General features: G+C 52.3%; 1 protein-coding gene across 1 annotated transcript in view; it reads right to left on the bottom strand.

Annotated features, from left to right (window-relative positions):
* LOC138294059 (uncharacterized) overlaps positions 1-16,756 on the bottom strand; it is a 68,360-nt gene extending 51,604 nt beyond the window's left edge. The window contains exons 1-2 of the mRNA XM_069233305.1: positions 16,698-16,756; positions 4,989-5,845 (exon numbers count right to left, since the gene is read on the bottom strand). Of these exons, the coding sequence (XP_069089406.1) occupies positions 4,989-5,589 (601 nt within the window). The 5' untranslated portion in view covers positions 5,590-5,845; positions 16,698-16,756. The remainder of the gene's footprint in view (positions 1-4,988; positions 5,846-16,697) is intronic.
* Positions 16,757-17,163: the final 407 nt, after the last annotated feature.

Genomic DNA, 17,163 nt, shown 5'->3' with positions numbered 1-17,163 from the left:
GCAAGAGGAAGAGAGAGATATCCCGCAGAAGAGACCATCAAGGAGTCACAGACGGAAGAGAGAGCACGAGGAAGGGAAAGATATCCCGCAGAAGAGACCATCAAGGAGTCACGGGTGGAAGAGAGAGCATGTGGAAGGGAAAGCTATCCTGCGGAAGAGACCATCAAGGAGTAACAGGTAAAAGAGAGAGCACGAGGAAGAGAGGGATATCCTGCAGAAGAAACCATCAAGGAGTCACAGGTAGAAGACAGAGTGTGAGGAAGAGAAAGATATCCTGCAGAAGAGATCATCAAGGAGTCACAGGCAGAAGAGAGAGCATGAGGAAGAGAGAGATATCCTGCAGAAGAGACCATCAAGGAGTCACAGGCGGAAGAGAGAGCACGAGGAAGAGAAAGATATCCCACAGAAAAGACCATCAAGGAGTCACAGGTAGAAGAGAGAGCACAAGGAAGAGAAAGATATCCCGCAGAAGAGACCATCAAGGAGTCACAGGAGAAGAGAGAGCATGAGGAAGGGAAAGATGTCCCGCAGAAGAGACCATGAAGGAGTCACAGGTAGAAGAGAGAGCACGAGGAAGGGAAAGATATCCTGCAGAAGAGACCATCAAGGAGTCACAGGTATAAGAGAGAGCGCGAGGAAGAGAAAGATATCGCGCAGAAGAGACCATCAAGGTGTCACAGGTAGAAGAGAGAGCGCGAGGAAGAGAAAGATATCCTGCAGAAGAGACCATCAAGGAGTCACAGGTAAAAGAGAGAGCGCAAGGAAGAGAAAGATATCCTGCAGAAGAGACCATCAAGGAGTCATAGGTAGAAGAGAGAGCACGAGGAAGGGAAAGATATCCTGCAGAAAAGACCATCAAGGAGTCACAGGTAGAAGAGAGAGCACGAGGAAGGGAAAGATATCCCCAGAAGAGACCATCAAAGAGTCACAGGTGGAAGATAGAGCACGAAGAAGAGAAAGATATCCCGCAGAAGAGACGATCAAGGAGACACAGGTGGAAGAGAGAGCACGAGGAAGGGAAAGATATCCCTCAGAAGAGACCATCAATGAGTCACAGGTAGAAGAGAGAGCACGAGGAAGAGAGAGATATCCTGCAGAAGAGACCATCAAGGAGTCACACACGGAAGAGAGAGGACGAGGAAGGGAAAGATATCCCGCAGAAGAGACCATCAAGGAGTCACAGGTAGAAGAGAGAGCACAAGGAAGAGAAAGATATCCCGCAGAAGAGACCATCAAGAAGTCACAGGTAGAAGAGAGAGCATGAGGAAGAGAGAGATATCATGCAGAAGAGACCATCAAGGAGTCACAGGTAGAAGAGAGAGCATGAGGAAGAGAAAGATATCATGCAGAAGAGACCATCAAGGAGTCACAGGCAGAAGAGAGAGCATGATGAAGAGAAAGATATCCCGCAGAAGAGACCATCAATGAGTCACAGGTGGAAGAGAGAGCAAGAGGAAGGGAAAGATATCCTGAAGAAGAGACCATCAAGGAGTCACAGGTAGAAGAGAGCATGAGGAAGGGAAATATATCCTACAGAAGAGACCATCAAGGAGTCACAGGCGGGAGAGAGAGCACGAGGAAGAGAAAGATATCCCACAGAAGAGACCATCAAGGAGTCACAGGTAGAAGAGAGAGAACGGGGAAGAGAAAGATATCCCGCAGAAGAGACCATCAAGGAGTCACAGGTAGAAGAGAGAGAACGGGGAAGAGAAAGATATCCCGCAGAAGAGACCATCAAGGAGTCACAGGTGGAAGTGAGAGCATGAGGAAGGGAAAGATATCCTGCAGAAGAGACCATCAAGGACTCACAGGCAGAAGAGAGAGCACAAGGAAGAGAAAGATATCCCGCAGAAGAGACCATCAAGGAGTCACAGGAGAAGAGAGAGCATGAGGAAGGGAAAGATGTCCCGCAGAAGAGACCATGAAGGAGTCACAGGTAGAAGAGAGAGCGCGAGGAAGAGAAAGATATCCCGCAGAAGAGACCATCAAGGAGTCACAGGTAGAAGAGAGAGCGCGAGGAAGAGAAAGATATCCCGCAGAAGAGACCATCAAGGAGTCACAGGAGAAGAGAGAGCATGAGGAAGAGAAAGATATCCCGCAGAAGAGACCATCAAGGAGTCACAGGAGAAGAGAGAGCATGAGGAAGGGAAAGATATCCCGCAGAAGAGACCATGAAGGAGTCACAGGTAGGAGAGAGAGCACGAGGAAGAGAAAGATATCCTGCATAAGAGACCATGAAGGAGTCACAGGAGAAGAGAGAGCATGAGGAAGGGAAAGATATCCCGCAGAAGAGACCATCAAGGAGTCACGGGTGGAAGAGAGAGCATGTGGAAGGGAAAGCTATCCTGCAGAAGAGACCATCAAGGAGTAACAGGTAAAAGAGAGAGCAAGAGGAAGAGAGAGATATCCCGCAGAAGAGACCATCAAGGAGTCACAGACGGAAGAGAGAGCACGAGGAAGGGAAAGATATCCCGCAGAAGAGACCATCAAGGAGTCACGGGTGGAAGAGAGAGCATGTGGAAGGGAAAGCTATCCTGCGGAAGAGACCATCAAGGAGTAACAGGTAAAAGAGAGAGCACGAGGAAGAGAGGGATATCCTGCAGAAGAAACCATCAAGGAGTCACAGGTAGAAGACAGAGTGTGAGGAAGAGAAAGATATCCTGCAGAAGAGATCATCAAGGAGTCAGGGGTGGAAGAGAGAGCATGTGGAAGGGAAATCTATCCTGCAGAAGAGACCATCAAGGAGTAACAGGTAAAAGAGAGAGCACAAGGAAGAGAGGGATATCCTGCAGAAGAGACCATCAAGGAGTCACAGGTAGAAGAGAGAGCACGAGGAAGGGAAAGATATCCTGAAAAAGAGACCATCAATGAGGCACAGGTAGAAGAGAGAGCACGAGGAAGAGAGAGATATCCTGCAGAAAAGACCATCAAGGAGTCACAGGCAGAAGAGAGAGCATGAGGAAGAGAAAGAAATCCTGCAGAAGAGACCATCAAGGAGTCACAAGCAGAAGAGAGAGCACGAGGAAGGGAAAGATATCCTGCAGAAGAGACCATCAAGGAGTCACAGGTAGAAGAGAGAGCATGAGGAAGGGAAAGATATCCTGCAGAAGAGACCATCAAGGAGTCACAGGTAGAAGAGAGAGCACGAGGAAGGGAAAGATATCCTGCAGAAGAGACCATCAAGGAGTCACAGGTAGAAGAGAGAGCATGAGGAAGGGAAAGATGTCCCGCAGAAGAGACCATGAAGGAGTCAGAGGTAGAAGAGAGAGCGCGAGGAAGAGAAAGATATCCCGCAGAAGAGACCATCAAGGAGTCACGGGTGGAAGAGAGAGCATGTGGAAGGGAAAGCTATCCTGCAGAAGAGACCATCAAGGAGTAACAGGTAAAAGAGAGAGCACGAGGAAGAGAGGGATATCCTGCAGAAGAAACCATCAAGGAGTCACAGGTAGAAGAGAGAGCACGAGGAAGGGAAAGATATCCTGCAGAAGAGACCATCAAGGAGTAACAGGTAAAAGAGAGAGCAAGAGGAAGAGAGAGATATCCCGCAGAAGAGACCATCAAGGAGTCACAGACGGAAGAGAGAGCACGAGGAAGGGAAAGATATCCCGCAGAAGAGACCATCAAGGAGTCACGGGTGGAAGAGAGAGCATGTGGAAGGGAAAGCTATCCTGCAGAAGAGACCATCAAGGAGTAACAGGTAAAAGAGAGAGCACGAGGAAGAGAGGGATATCCTGCAGAAGAGACCATCAAGGAGTCACAGGTAGAAGAGAGAGCACGAGGAAGGGAAAGATATCCTGAAAAAGAGACCATCAATGAGGCACAGACGGAAGAGAGAGCACGAGGAAGGGAAAGATATCCCGCAGAAGAGACCATCAAGGAGTCACGGGTGGAAGAGAGAGCATGTGGAAGGGAAAGAAATCCTGCAGAAGAGACCACCAGAGTCACAGGCAGAAGAGAGAGCATGAGGAAGAGAAAGATATCCTGCAGAAGAGACCATCAAGGAGTCACAGGTAGAAGAGAGAGCGCGAGGAAGAGAAAGATATCCCGCAGAAGAGACCATCAAGGAGTCACAGGAGAAGAGAGAGCATGAGGAAGAGAAAGATATCCCGCAGAAGAGACCATCAAGGAGTCACAGGTGGAAGAGAGAGCACGAGGAAGGGAAAGATATCCCGCAGAAGAGACCATCAAGGAGTCACAGGTAGAAGAGAGAGCATAAGGAAGGGAAAGATATCCTGCAGAAGAGACCATCAAGGAGTCACAGGTAGAAGAGAGCATGAGGAAGGGAAAGCTATCCCGCAGAAGAGACCATCAAGGAGTCACAGGTGGAAGAGAGAGCATGAGGAAGAGAGAGATATCCTGCAGAAGAGACCATCAAGGAGTCACAGGCAGGAGAGAGAGCGTGAGGAAGAGAAAGATATCCTGCAGAAGAGACCACCAGAGTCAAAGGCAGAAGAGAGAGCATGAGGAAGAGACATATATCCTGCAGAAGAGACCATCAAGGAGTCACAGGCAGAAGAGAGAGCACGAGGAAGAGAGAGACATACCGCAGAAAAAAACATCAAGGAGTCACAGGCAGAAGAGAGAGCACGAGGAAGAGAAAGATATCCCGCAGAAGAGACCATCAAGAAGTCACAGGCAGAAGAGAGAGCATGAGGAAAAGAGATATATCCCGCAGAAGAGGCCATCAAGGAGTCACAGGCAGAAGAGAGAGCACGAGGAAGGGAAAGATATCCCACAGAAGAGACCATCAAGGAATCACAGGTAGAAGAGAGAGCATGGACAGGAGAAAGGCAGGGTCAAGCAGCAGATAGGGCATCAAGCAGGAGAGACAGTATCACAAGGACAAAAACAGGAGTAGCGTCTAGCAGAAGAAAAAAATCAAGAAGCTTTTAAAGTGTGCTGTGTTCAAGCAGATCAAAGAAGAGAGACACCTTTAAGAAGCAGAAAGAGGGCATCACGTAGGACAGACCCTCAGAGACTTCACATACCCTCAGGTAGGGGTTCTGGCTTCTGGGCTGATATCCTTACATTAGAGTTATCTTCCCCACATCTGACAGCTTCTCTCATAAAGTACTCCTCAAGCAGCTGAACTGTGGCTTCGAGGGATGACACTGGCCGATGACTTAGCCACTCCCCCGCACCATCCGGCAGGATCTGGATGAACTGCTCCACTATGATCAGCTCTACAATCTCATCAGGACTCCGGACCCCAGGTTTCAGCCACTTCCTACCCAAAGTGCTGAGCTTGTGGGCCACAGCTTGTGGTCGTTCTCCTGCGGTGAATGTGAGGCTGCGGAACTCCTTACGATATCTGTCCTCACTCACACCTACATGTTCGAGGATAGCATCCTTGAATTCATCATAGTCCTCAGAAATATGTGGTGGCAAAGTTTGAACCATGGCCCGGAGGTGCCCAGAAAACAGCGGTGCCAGATGCCTGGGCCAGTCCTTTCGAGGCCATAGCGATTCCACAGCCACACGTTCAAAGGCGGACAAGAAGGCTTCCAGGTCACTCATAAGCTCTATTTGCATCGCTGTCTGGTATGGACCGAAAGGATGTGAAAGAGGGTCTGGGCGAAAGGTCTGCATCTTCTTGTAGCTTTCTAGTGATGGAAACTCCAAGACCCTCTGAAGAGTATTTGAGTCTATCAGTCACTATTAGTTTAGAATCCTCTTCTCTTTTCAGAAGTGTCTTTCTTCAGCCTGTCACAACATGGCGGAACGGGCAGTGGGGAGGAATGAAGATGTACTGCACAAGCACCAATTTCATCACTTCAGCGTGGTGTCCGTTTTCACATCACACTTACGAGCAATGTAAGTACATTCCTAAGACTCCAGATAGCATCTGCAACAACAAGGGAAATGCGTTACTAAGCACCGGGTTAGATCAATGAAACTAGAGGAATCTGAATGTTCAGACCATTCTCTTCACGCTTGTCAGGTGTCATCACTCTACGCCCTCCAACCCATCTCTCCCATCAGTGACTGAGCTCATGATGTTCACTCTGCACACTCCAACCCTTCTCTTCCATCAGTGACTGCACTCATGATGTTCACTCTGCACACTCCAACCCTTCTCTTCCATCAGTGACTGAGCTCATGATGGTCACTCTGCACAGTCCAACCCTTCTCTTCCATCAGTGACTGAGCTCATGATGTTCACTCTCACACTCCAACCCTTCTCTTCCATCAGTGACTGAGCTCATGATGTTCACTCTCACACTCCAACCCTTCTCTTCCGTCAGTGACTGAGCTCATGATGTTCACTCTCACACTCCAACCCTTCTCTCCCATCAGTGACTGCACTCATGATGTTCACTCTGCGCACTCCAACCCTTCTCTTCCATCAGTGACTGAGCTCATGATGGTCACTCTGCACAGTCCAACCCTTCTCTTTCATCAGTGACTGAGCTCATGATGTTCACTCTCACACTCCAACCCTTCTCTTTCATCAGTGACTGAGCTCATGATGTTCACTCTGCGCACTCCAACCCTTCTCTTCCATCAGTGACTGCACTCATGATGTTCACTCTGCACACTCCAATCCTTCTCTTCCATCAGTGACTGAGCTCATGATGTTCACTCTGCGCACTCCAACCCTTCTCTTCCATCAGTGACTGCACTCGTAATGTTCACTCTGCGCACTCCAACCCTTCTCTTCCATCAGTGACTGCACTCATGATTTTCACTCTGCGCACTCCAACCCTTCTCTGCCATCAGTGACTGAGCTCATGATGTTCACTCTGCGCACTCCAACCCTTCTCTGCCATCAGTGACTGAGCTCATGATGTTCACTCTGCGCACTCCAACCCTTCTCTCCCATCAGTGACTGCACTCATGAAGTTCACTCTGCGCACTCCAACCCTTCTCTCCCATCAGTGACTGCACTCATGATGTTCACTCTGCGCACTCCAACCCTTCTCTTCCATCAGTGACTGCACTCATGATGTTCACTCTGCGCACTGCAACCCTTCTCTTCCATCAGTGACCGCACTCATGATGTTCACTCTGCACACTCCAACCCTTCTCTTCCATCAGTGACCGCACTCATGATGTTCACTCTGCACACTCCAACCCTTCTCTTCCATCAGTGACTGCACTCATGATGTTCACTCTGCGTACTCCAACCCTTCTCTCCCATCAGTGACTGCACTCATGATGTTCACTCTGCACACTCCAACCCTTCTCTTCCATCAGTGACTGCACTCATGATGTTCACTCTCACACTCCAACCCTTCTCTTCCATTAGTGACTGCACTCATGATGTTCACTCTGCACACTCCAACCCTTCTCTTCACTCCCATCAGTGACTGCATTCATGATGTTCACTCTGTGCACGCCAACCCTTCTCTTCCATCAGTGACTGCACTCATGATGTTCACTCTGCTCACTCCAACCCTTCTCTTCCATCAGTGACTGCACTAATGATGTTCACTCGGCACACTCCAACCCTTCTCTCCCATCAGTGACTCCACTCAGGATGTTCACTCTGCACACTCCAACCCTTCTCTTCCATTAGTGACTGCACTCATGATGTTCACTCTGCACACTCCAACCCTTCTCTTCCATCAATGACTGCACTCATGATGTTCACTCTCACACTCCAACCCTTCTCTCCCATCAGTGACTGCACTCATGATGTTCACTCTCACACTCCAACCCTTCTCTCCCATCAGTGACTGCACTCATGACGTTCACTCTCACACTCCAACCCTTCTCTTCACTCCCATCAGTGACTGCATTCATGATGTTCACTCTGTGCACGCCAACCCTTCTCTTCCATCAGTGACTGCACTCATGATGTTCACTCTGCACACTCCAACCCTTCTCTTCCATCAGTGACTGCACTAATGATGTTCACTCTGCACACTCCAACCCTTCTCTCCCATCAGTGACTCCACTCAGGATGTTCACTCTGTACTCTCCAACCCTTCTCTTCCATCAGTGACTGCACTCATGATGTTCACTCGGCGCACTCCAATCCTTCTCTTCCATCAGTGACTGCACTCATGATGTTCACTCTGCGCACTCCAACCCTCCTCTTCCATCAGTGACTGCACTCATGATGTTCACTCTGCGCACTCCAACCCTTCACTTCCATCAGTGACTGCACTCATGATGTTCACTCTGCGTACACCAACCCTTCTCTTCCATCAGTGACTGCACTCATGATGTTCACTCTGCGCACTCCAACCCTTCCATCAGTGACTGCACTCATGATGTTCACTCTGCACACTCCAACCCTTCTCTTCCATCAGTGACTGCGCTCATGATGTTCATTCTGCACACTCCAACCCTTCTCTTCCATCAGTGACTGCGCTCATGATGTTCACTCTGCACACTCCAACCCTTCTCTTCCATCAGTGACTGCACTCATGATGTTCACTCTGCGCACTCCAACCCTTCTCTTCCATCAGTGACTGCACTCATGATGTTCATTCTGCACACTCCAATCCTTCTCTTCCATCGGTGACGGCACTCATGATGTTCACTCTCCGCACTCCAACCTTTCTCTTCCATCAGTGACTGCACTCATGATGTTCACTCTCACACTCCAACCCTTCTCTTCCATCAGTGACTGAGCTCATGATGTTCACTCTGCACACTCCAACCCTTCACTTCCATCAGTGACTGCACTCATGATGTTCACTCTGCACACTCAAACCCTTCTCTGCCATCAGTGACTGCACCCAACCCTTCTCTCCCATCAGTGACTGAGCTCATGATGTTCACTCTGCGTACTCCAACCCTTATCTCCCATCAGTGACTGCACTCATGATGTTCACTCTGCGCACTCCAACCCTTCTCTTCCATCAGTGACTGCACTCAGGATGTTCACTCTGCACACTCCAACCCTTCTCTTCCATCAGTGACTGCACTCATGATGTTCATTCTGCACACTCCAATCCTTCTCTTCCATCAGTGACTGCACTCATGATGTTCACTCTCCGCACTCCAACCTTTCTCTTCCATCAGTGACTGCACTCATGATGTTCACTCTCACACTCCAACCCTTCTCTTCCATCAGTGACTGAGCTCATGATGTTCACTCTGCACACTCCAACCCTTCACTTCCATCAGTGACTGCACTCATGATGTTCACTCTGCACACTCCAACCCTTCACTTCCATCAGTGACTGCACTCATGATGTTCACTCTGCACACTCCAACCCTTCTCTTCCATCAGTGACTGCACTCATGATGTTCACTCTGCACATTCCAACCCTTCTCTCCCATCAGTGACTCCACTCAGGATGTTCACTCTGCACACTCCAACCCTTCTCTTCCATTAGTGACTGCACTCATGATGTTCACTCTGCACACTCCAACTCTTCTCTTCCATCAGTGACTGCACTCATGATGTTCACTCTCACACTCCAACCCTTCTCTCCCATCAGTGACTGCACTCATGACGTTCACTCTCACACTCCAACCCTTCTCTTCACTCCCATCAGTGACTGAGATCATGATGTTCACTCTGCACACTCCAACCATCAGTGACTGCACTAATGATGTTCACTCTGCACACTCCAACCCTTCTCTTCCATCAGTGACTGCACTCATGATGTTCACTCTGCACACTCCAACCCTTCTCTCCCATCAGTGACTCCACTCAGGATGTTCACTCTGCACACTCCAACCCTTCTCTTCCATTAGTGACTGCACTCATGATGTTCACTCTGCACACTCCAACTCTTCTCTTCCATCAGTGACTGCACTCATGATGTTCACTCTCCGCACTCCAACCTTTCTCTTCCATCAGTGACTGCACTCATGATGTTCACTCTCACACTCCAACCCTTCTCTTCCATCAGTGACTGCTCTCATGATGTTCACTCAGCGCACTCCAACCCTTCCATCAGTGACTGCACTCATGATGTTCACTCTGCGCACTCCAACCCTTCTCTTCCATCAGTGACTGCACTCATGATGTTCACTCTGCGCACTCCAACCCTTCTTTCCCATCAGTGACTGCACTCATGATGTTCACTCTGTACTCTCCAACCCTTCTCTCCCAACAGTGACTGCACTCATGATGTTCACTCTCACACTCCATCCCTTCTCTTCACTCCCATCAGTGACTGTACTCATGATGTTCACTCTGTGTACTCCAACCCTTCTCTTCCATCAGTGACTGCACTCACGATGTTCACTCTGCACACTCCAACCCTTCTCTTCCGTCAGTGACTGCACTCATGGTGTTCACTCTGCGCACTCCAACCCTTCTCCTCCATCAGTGACTGCACTCGTGATGTTCACTCTGCGCACTCCAACCCTTCTCTTCCATCAGTGACTGCACTCGTGATGTTCACTCTGCGTACTCCAACCCTTCTCTTCCATCAGTGACTGCACTCGTGATGTTCACTCTGCACACTCCAACCCTTCTCTTCCATCAGTGACTGCACTCGTGATGTTCACTCTGCGCACTCCAACCCTTCTCTTCCATCAGTGACTGCACTCATGATGTTCATTCTGCGCACTCCAACCCTTCTCCTCCATCAGTGACTGCACTCATGATGTTCACTCTGCACACTCCAACCCTTCTCTTCCATCAGTGACTGCACTCAGGATGTTCACTCTGCACACTCCAACCCTTCTCTTCCATCAGTGACTGCTCTCATGATGTTCACTCAGCGCACTCCAACCCTTCCATCAGTGACTGCACTCATGATGTTCACTCTGCACACTCCAGCCCTTCTCTTCCATCAGTGACTGCACTCGTGATGTTCACTCTGCACACTCCAACCCTTCTGTCCCATTAGTTTTGTTGTGATGATGACCCAACAAGGCACAAGGGTCATAACACTTTCACGCCTGGTGGTGATTAGGGTGGCAGTTACAGTAGTTGTGATTAGGGTGGTATTTAGGTTTGAATGGTGGTAGTTAGGGTACTGATGGATAGAGTGGTAGTGGTTATAGTAAGGATAGTGCTGGTGCTGGTCATGGTGTTGGTAGAGGTAAGAGTGCTGATTGTGTAGGTGTTAGTAAGGGGATGGTGGTGAGTGTGGTGGTGGTAGTTAGGGTGATGACGGTAAGGAAGTGGTGGTAAAGATGGTGTTTAGTTTAGGGTGTTGTTTAGGGAAGGGTAATGGTGGTTTGGGAAGAGTGGTGGTTGTGGTTAGAGTAGGGTGGTTGTGGTGGAAGGCTGGTTAGGGGGTGGTAATGGTTATGTTTGCAGTGATGCTTAGGGTGGTGGTTAGGGTTGTGGTGTTTGTGGTCGAGGTGGGTTGGTGGTGGTTAGGGTGGGGTTTGTCGCTAGGGTGATTGTGGGGATGATTAGGGTGGTAGAGGATAAGGTGGTGGTGGGTTTTGACAGTAGGGGGCTGGTTTAAGTCATGGTGAGGGTGGTGGTTAGGGTGCTGGTGGTTAGGGAAAGGGTGGTGGTTAAGGTGCTTTTGTTTAGTGTTAAGGTGGTTGGGCAGGGTGGTGGTGATACATGGTAAGGGGTGGTGGTGAAAGGTAGTTAGGTTGATTGTAGTGGTGGTGGTTAGGGTAGAGCTGTGATTGGGGCATTGGAGTTAGTGTGGTTGTTAGTGTGAGGGTAGTGAATGTGGTGGAAGTAGGGAGGCTGTGGTTAGGATGTGGTTTAGGGTCCGATGGTGGTGGTTAAGGTGGTGGTGCTTGGGATAAGGTAGTATTCTTGTATGGTGGTGGTTAGCATGTTGGTAGGGGCTGGTGGTGGTTAGGCTGGAGGTGGTAGTGTGTTGTTATTTATACAGCACGTGACTCACACTTGCAGGTGTGTCTCAGCACTTAGTGCGACATAGGAGCAGCAACAGACTAAAACAGCCAGGTCTTCAGAACTTTTTTTTTTTTTTAAACTTGAGAAAGTCCGGGCAGCTGCAGACATGAAAAGGAAGTTTATTCTAGGCCGACAGAGCAGTAAAGGAAAAATATCTTCCACTGAATCTGGAAGTGCAGAGGCGGGGAACCGTCAGAGCGCTTTGTCACTAGATCTAAGGGATGTGTTGTGAAGTTAGTGGTACAATTTATCTTTTAAGTAAGTCAGGCCTTGACCAATCAGAGACTTGTAGGTGAGGCAGAACTTGAAATTTGTGCGCTTCCTGACCGGAAGCCAATATAGGGCTCTCAGAGTAGAAGCCGAGGGAGAGCTGGCCGGAAGGTTACAAACCAGGGGAGCAGCAGTATTTCGCACCACCTGAAGTTTGGACAGTAAGGTGTCATTTGCAGCCACAAGCTGCGAATTACCATAGTCCATCCGACTTATGACTAGAGCTTGGACTAGAGTTTTACCCAGAGAGGATGATAGCCAAGTGTTAGATCTGACAGCCTTAGGGTGGTCATCCCCCAACCTTTTGCCTGCCTCCCTCCATTTTTCTGACCCTGTTTTTTCTGGTTTTAGGACTCTGCACGCCTTACCACTGCTGACCAGTGCTAAAGTGCATGTGCCCTCTCCCCTAAACGTGGTATCATTGGATCCTACCTGTTAAAAACGGGGGTCTCTATTTGGCAGTCGGTTTGCACCCTGTCCAAGTAGGGTCCCTTTTTCTAGTCAGGATAAGGGAGATACCTGCTCAAATAACCCCTGCTCACCCCCTTGGTAGCTTGACACGAGCAGTCAGGCTTATCTCAGAAGCAATGTGTAAAGCATTTGCACATAACACACAGTAAGGACACCACACCAGTTTTAGAAAAATAGCCAATATTTATCTATGTAAAACAAGACCAAAACGTTAAAAATCCAAACTACAGTGTTAAAGATCTGAATTTTGCAAGATTTACTCAAAAATACAGTTCCTTGAAGTCGATAGCTCTACCTGGGGCTGTCACAGCGTCGTGATCAACAAAACCAACAGTTCAGGCCAGCTGCAGCTTTGCCGGCCAGCTACAGTTTCGGGAAGACTCGCAAAACAGTACCTTTGGCATTGCAGGGCATGGTGATCCTCGCTGTGAGCTTCGGAGAGCAGCGTCGCTGATGTCACGTTGTCGGTTCCGGAGTTGGTGCAGGGGTCGTCGGGCCCTTGAAGTCACACGCGTTGCAGATAGAACTCCGAGATGATGAAGGAGCGCTGGCGTGGGTGGCGTTGGGGCTGCAGTGAAAGCGGGACGATGCGACGTGCGGTGCCCACAGGTCACAGTGCAGGCAGCGGCTCGGTGACGGTCCAGTGGCACAGGTGAGAACAGGGCTGCAGTGTGAAGTGGAGCGGTGCGATGTCCGGTGTCACCAGGTCACGGTGTAGGCAGCTGCATCGTCGTTGCTGAAAACATTGTCGTCAGTAGGCCCAAGCCGGCGGTGCGGGACAGGACGATGCTTCGTGACCCTCACGAGTGGCGTCCACAGACCATGGTGCAGTCGGGGATGCCTGGTGACGACCCGTGGAGTCGATGGTGCTGGAGTCTGTGGACCGGGGCTGCGGTGCAGGACGGTGCTTCGTGCTCCTCACGAGCGGTGTCCACAGGACATGGTGCAGGCAGTGGTGCCGGTGTCAGCAGGAGCGGCGGCGTCACGGAGGCCCAGGCTGCGGTGTGAGCAGGCGATGCAGGAGTGCGGGGCCCACAGGTTGCGGAACAAGCAGAGGCTCGGTGAAGTTGCCCATAGACGGCGTCGTTGAGACCAGGGTTGCGGTGCGAAGCGGGGCATTGCGGCTCCGTGCAGCGTTGGCAGGTCACAGTGCAGGCCAGCGGCTTCGTTGGCAGAGTTGCAGTGGTTTCTCCTCTTGAACAGCACTAAACACACAGTTCCCAGTGCTGCAGGTCGAGGAAACTGAAGTCTTTGGTGTCCCTGAGACTTCCAACTGGAGGCAAGCTCTACTACAAGACCTTGGAGAACTTTCTCAAGCAGGATACACTGCAAACTTCACCCTTTGCACTCTTTTCAGGTAGAAGCAGCAACTGCAGGCCAGTCCAGCAAAGCAACACAGCAAAGAGACAGTACTCCTCCTCCAGCTCTTCAGCTCAGACAGACAATCCACAAAAAGGTGGAGTCACAGAATGGTTTGAGCAAGAAAATGTCTACTTTCTAGAAGTGGCATTTTCAAACAGACAATTGTGAGTTCAGAGACCCTAAACTCCACATTTTTATCTGCTCTCAAAGGGAATCTGCGCTTTAAGGATATTTAAAGGCAGCCCCCATGTTAACCTATGAGAGGGATAGGCCTTGCACAGTGAAAAACGAATTTGGCAGTATTTCACTGTTAGGACATATAAAACACACTGGTATATGTCTATATAGGCATACTAAAAACAAGCATGGTAGCCCACGCTTGTTTTTGTTAATTTTAGGCTGATCTGCGGATTCACCACGACGTCCTTTAAAAAAAAAGGCTTTTTGGCTCTGTGGGGTCCCTCTGGGACCCCAGCACCAGAACTAAGTGGTCAGGGTGTCCGTACCCTTGCCCCTTTTCTTATTTTTTAAATTTTTGGGGGAGACTCGGCTGAAGCTGAATCTTAATCCTAACACGGCTGCCAACATTTTCTTGTTGAAGTGTTGGCAGCTAATTAGATCTCTGCACAAGATCAGGAGTGGTCGACAATCCTTTGCGTCCCTATATATACAAATTAGGATTTTTTTCAGTATGTCAAAAACCTCTGAATGGATTTACACCAGATAACAAAAAGGGCTCTATCCAGACAGAGAGCTACCTTTCTGCCAAATCTGGTGTAGCTCCAGCCAGTGGTTTCTACACGATCTCTGTGAAGTCCCTACGGGGATTAACATTGGAACATTAAAACTTCCGATTTTATATCAATTTAAGTAATGTACCCATTAAGCCTCCCAACCTTATGCCGGCAATTCCACAAACACATAATAACCTGCCCACGAAAAAAGTAATTAAAAAATGTGAAGGATGCTGCATAAACCAGAAATAAGGAAGGGGGGGCTGCAGAGTGGAGACACCTAGAAGCTTCCATTCTCAGCTGGAGTGAGGGGGGCGCGTCCATTTACTCACTGAGAATGGGTGGAGAAGCACCCCCTGCGCAAGGTACCCCCTCTTTCAGGGACATGCCTCCCCCAAGCAGAGCAGCCCCCCCTCACATGCAGCCCGTGCCCCAGGGGTGCCCTGAAGGGATGGGGGTCCCCAGCACTCTGCCTGGAGCCCCCCCCCCAAGCAGAGCAGCCCCCCCCCTCACATGCAGCCCGTGCCCCAGGGGTGCCTCCTGCAGGGATGGGGGTCCCCAGCACTCTGCCTAGAGCCCCCCCCAAGCAGAGCAGCCCCCCCCCCCCCCTCACATGCAGCCCGTGCCCCAGGGTTGCCCTGAAGGGATGGGGGTCCCCAGCACTCTGCCTGGAGCCCCCCCCCTCACATGCAGCCCGTGCCCCAGGGGTGCCTCCTGCAGGGATGGGGGTCCCCAGCACTCTGCCTGGAGCCCCCCCCCCTCACATGCAGCACGTGCCCCAGGGGTGCCTCCTGCAGGGATGGGGGTCCCCAGCACTCTGCCTGGAGCCCCCCCCCCCTCACATGCAGCACGTGCCCCAGGGGTGCCTCCTGCAGGGATGGGGGTCCCCAGCACTCTGCCTGGAGCCCCCCCCCTCACATGCAGCCCGTGCCCCAGGGGTGCCCCTGCAGGGATGGGGGTCCCCAACACTCTGCCTGGAGCCCCCCCCTCACATGCAGCCCGTGCCCCAGGGGTGCCCCTGCAGGGATGGGGGTCCCCAGCACTCTGCCTGGAGCCCCCCCCTCACATGCAGCCCGTGCCCCAGGGGTGCCTCCTGCAGGGATGGGGGTCCCCAGCACTCTGCCTGGAGCCCCCCCCCCAAGCAGAGCAGCCCCCCGCCCCCTCACATGCAGCCCGTGCCCCAGGGGTGCCCCTGCAGGGATGGGGGTCCCCAGCACTCTGCCTGGACCCCCCCCCTCACATGCAGCCCCCCCCCCCCCTCACATGCAGCCCGTGCCCCAGGGGTGCCCCTGCAGGGATGGGGGTCCCCAGCACTCTGCCTGGAGCCCCCCCCCCCCTTCACATGCAGCCCGTGCCCCAGGGGTGCCTCCTGCAGGGATGGGGGTCCCCAGCACTCTGCCTGGACCCCCCCCCCCCTTCACATGCAGCCCCCCCCCCCCTCACATGCAGCCCGTGCCCCAGGGGTGCCCCTGCAGGGATGGGGGTCCCCAGCACTCTGCCTGGAGCCCCCCCCCCCTTCACATGCAGCCCGTGCCCCAGGGGTGCCCCTGCAGGGATGGGGGTCCCCAGCACTCTGCCTGGAGCCCCCCCCTCACATGCAGCCCGTGCCCCAGGGGTGCCCCTGCAGGGATGGGGGTCCCCAGCACTCTGCCTGGAGCCCCCCCCTCACATGCAGCCCGTGCCCCAGGGGTGCCTCCTGCAGGGATGGGGGTCCCCAGCACTCTGCCTGGACCCCCCCCCCCCTTCACATGCAGCCCCCCCCCCCCCTCACATGCAGCCCGTGCCCCAGGGGTGCCCCTGCAGGGATGGGGGTCCCCAGCACTCTGCCTGGACCCCCCCCCCCCCTTCACATGCAGCCCCCCCCCCCCTCACATGCAGCCCGTGCCCCAGGGGTGCCTCCTGCAGGGATGGGGGTCCCCAGCACTCTGCCTGGAGCCCCCCCCCCAAGCAGAGCAGCCCCCCGCCCCCTCACATGCAGCCCGTGCCCCAGGGGTGCCTCCTGCAGGGATGGGGGTCCCCCTCTCTGGCAGAGAAGGCCTGACCCCGCACGCAGCCGCCCCCAGTGCTGCAGGGATGTCGCCCCCCCTCCCGGGGTCCCCCGCCTGGATCCCCCTCACCTGGAGCTCCTGGGGGTCTGCAGGGCACGGCCAGGCATGAGGGCTGGAGACCACGCAACGTCCCGCCCCCAGCGCAGCAGCCAATCACAGCGCAGCAAAGAAAGACAGCGTCCAATCAGAGCAGCGCGGGGTCAGAAGCCGGGACTACCATAAACTCAGCACCACTTCCGGGGCGGGAGGGGCAGCGCGAGCTGGGCAGGAAGTCAGAGAGGCAGTGGGAGGAAGGAGCGTCCGTCTGTCTGTCTGGAGCCGGGAGGCGTGAGCTGTGTGGGCCGGAGTCTGTCTGCAGGAGCTGTGAGCTAGGAGGCGAGAGCTGTGTGTCTGCAGAGCCTAGAGGACCATGAGACAAGAGCTGTGAGCTAGGTGCCTAGAGGACCATGAGACAAGAGCTGTGAGCTAGGAGGCGAGAGCTGTGTGTCTGCAGAGCCTAGAGGGCCCTGAGACAAGAGCTGTGAGCTAGGAGGCG

Source organism: Pleurodeles waltl, chromosome 4_2 (assembly GCF_031143425.1).
Source record: "Pleurodeles waltl isolate 20211129_DDA chromosome 4_2, aPleWal1.hap1.20221129, whole genome shotgun sequence".
In the NCBI taxonomy this organism is placed as follows: Eukaryota; Metazoa; Chordata; class Amphibia; order Caudata; family Salamandridae; genus Pleurodeles; species Pleurodeles waltl.
Note: the sequence above shows the minus strand (reverse complement) of the source record. Positions and strands in the feature narration are given on the sequence as shown.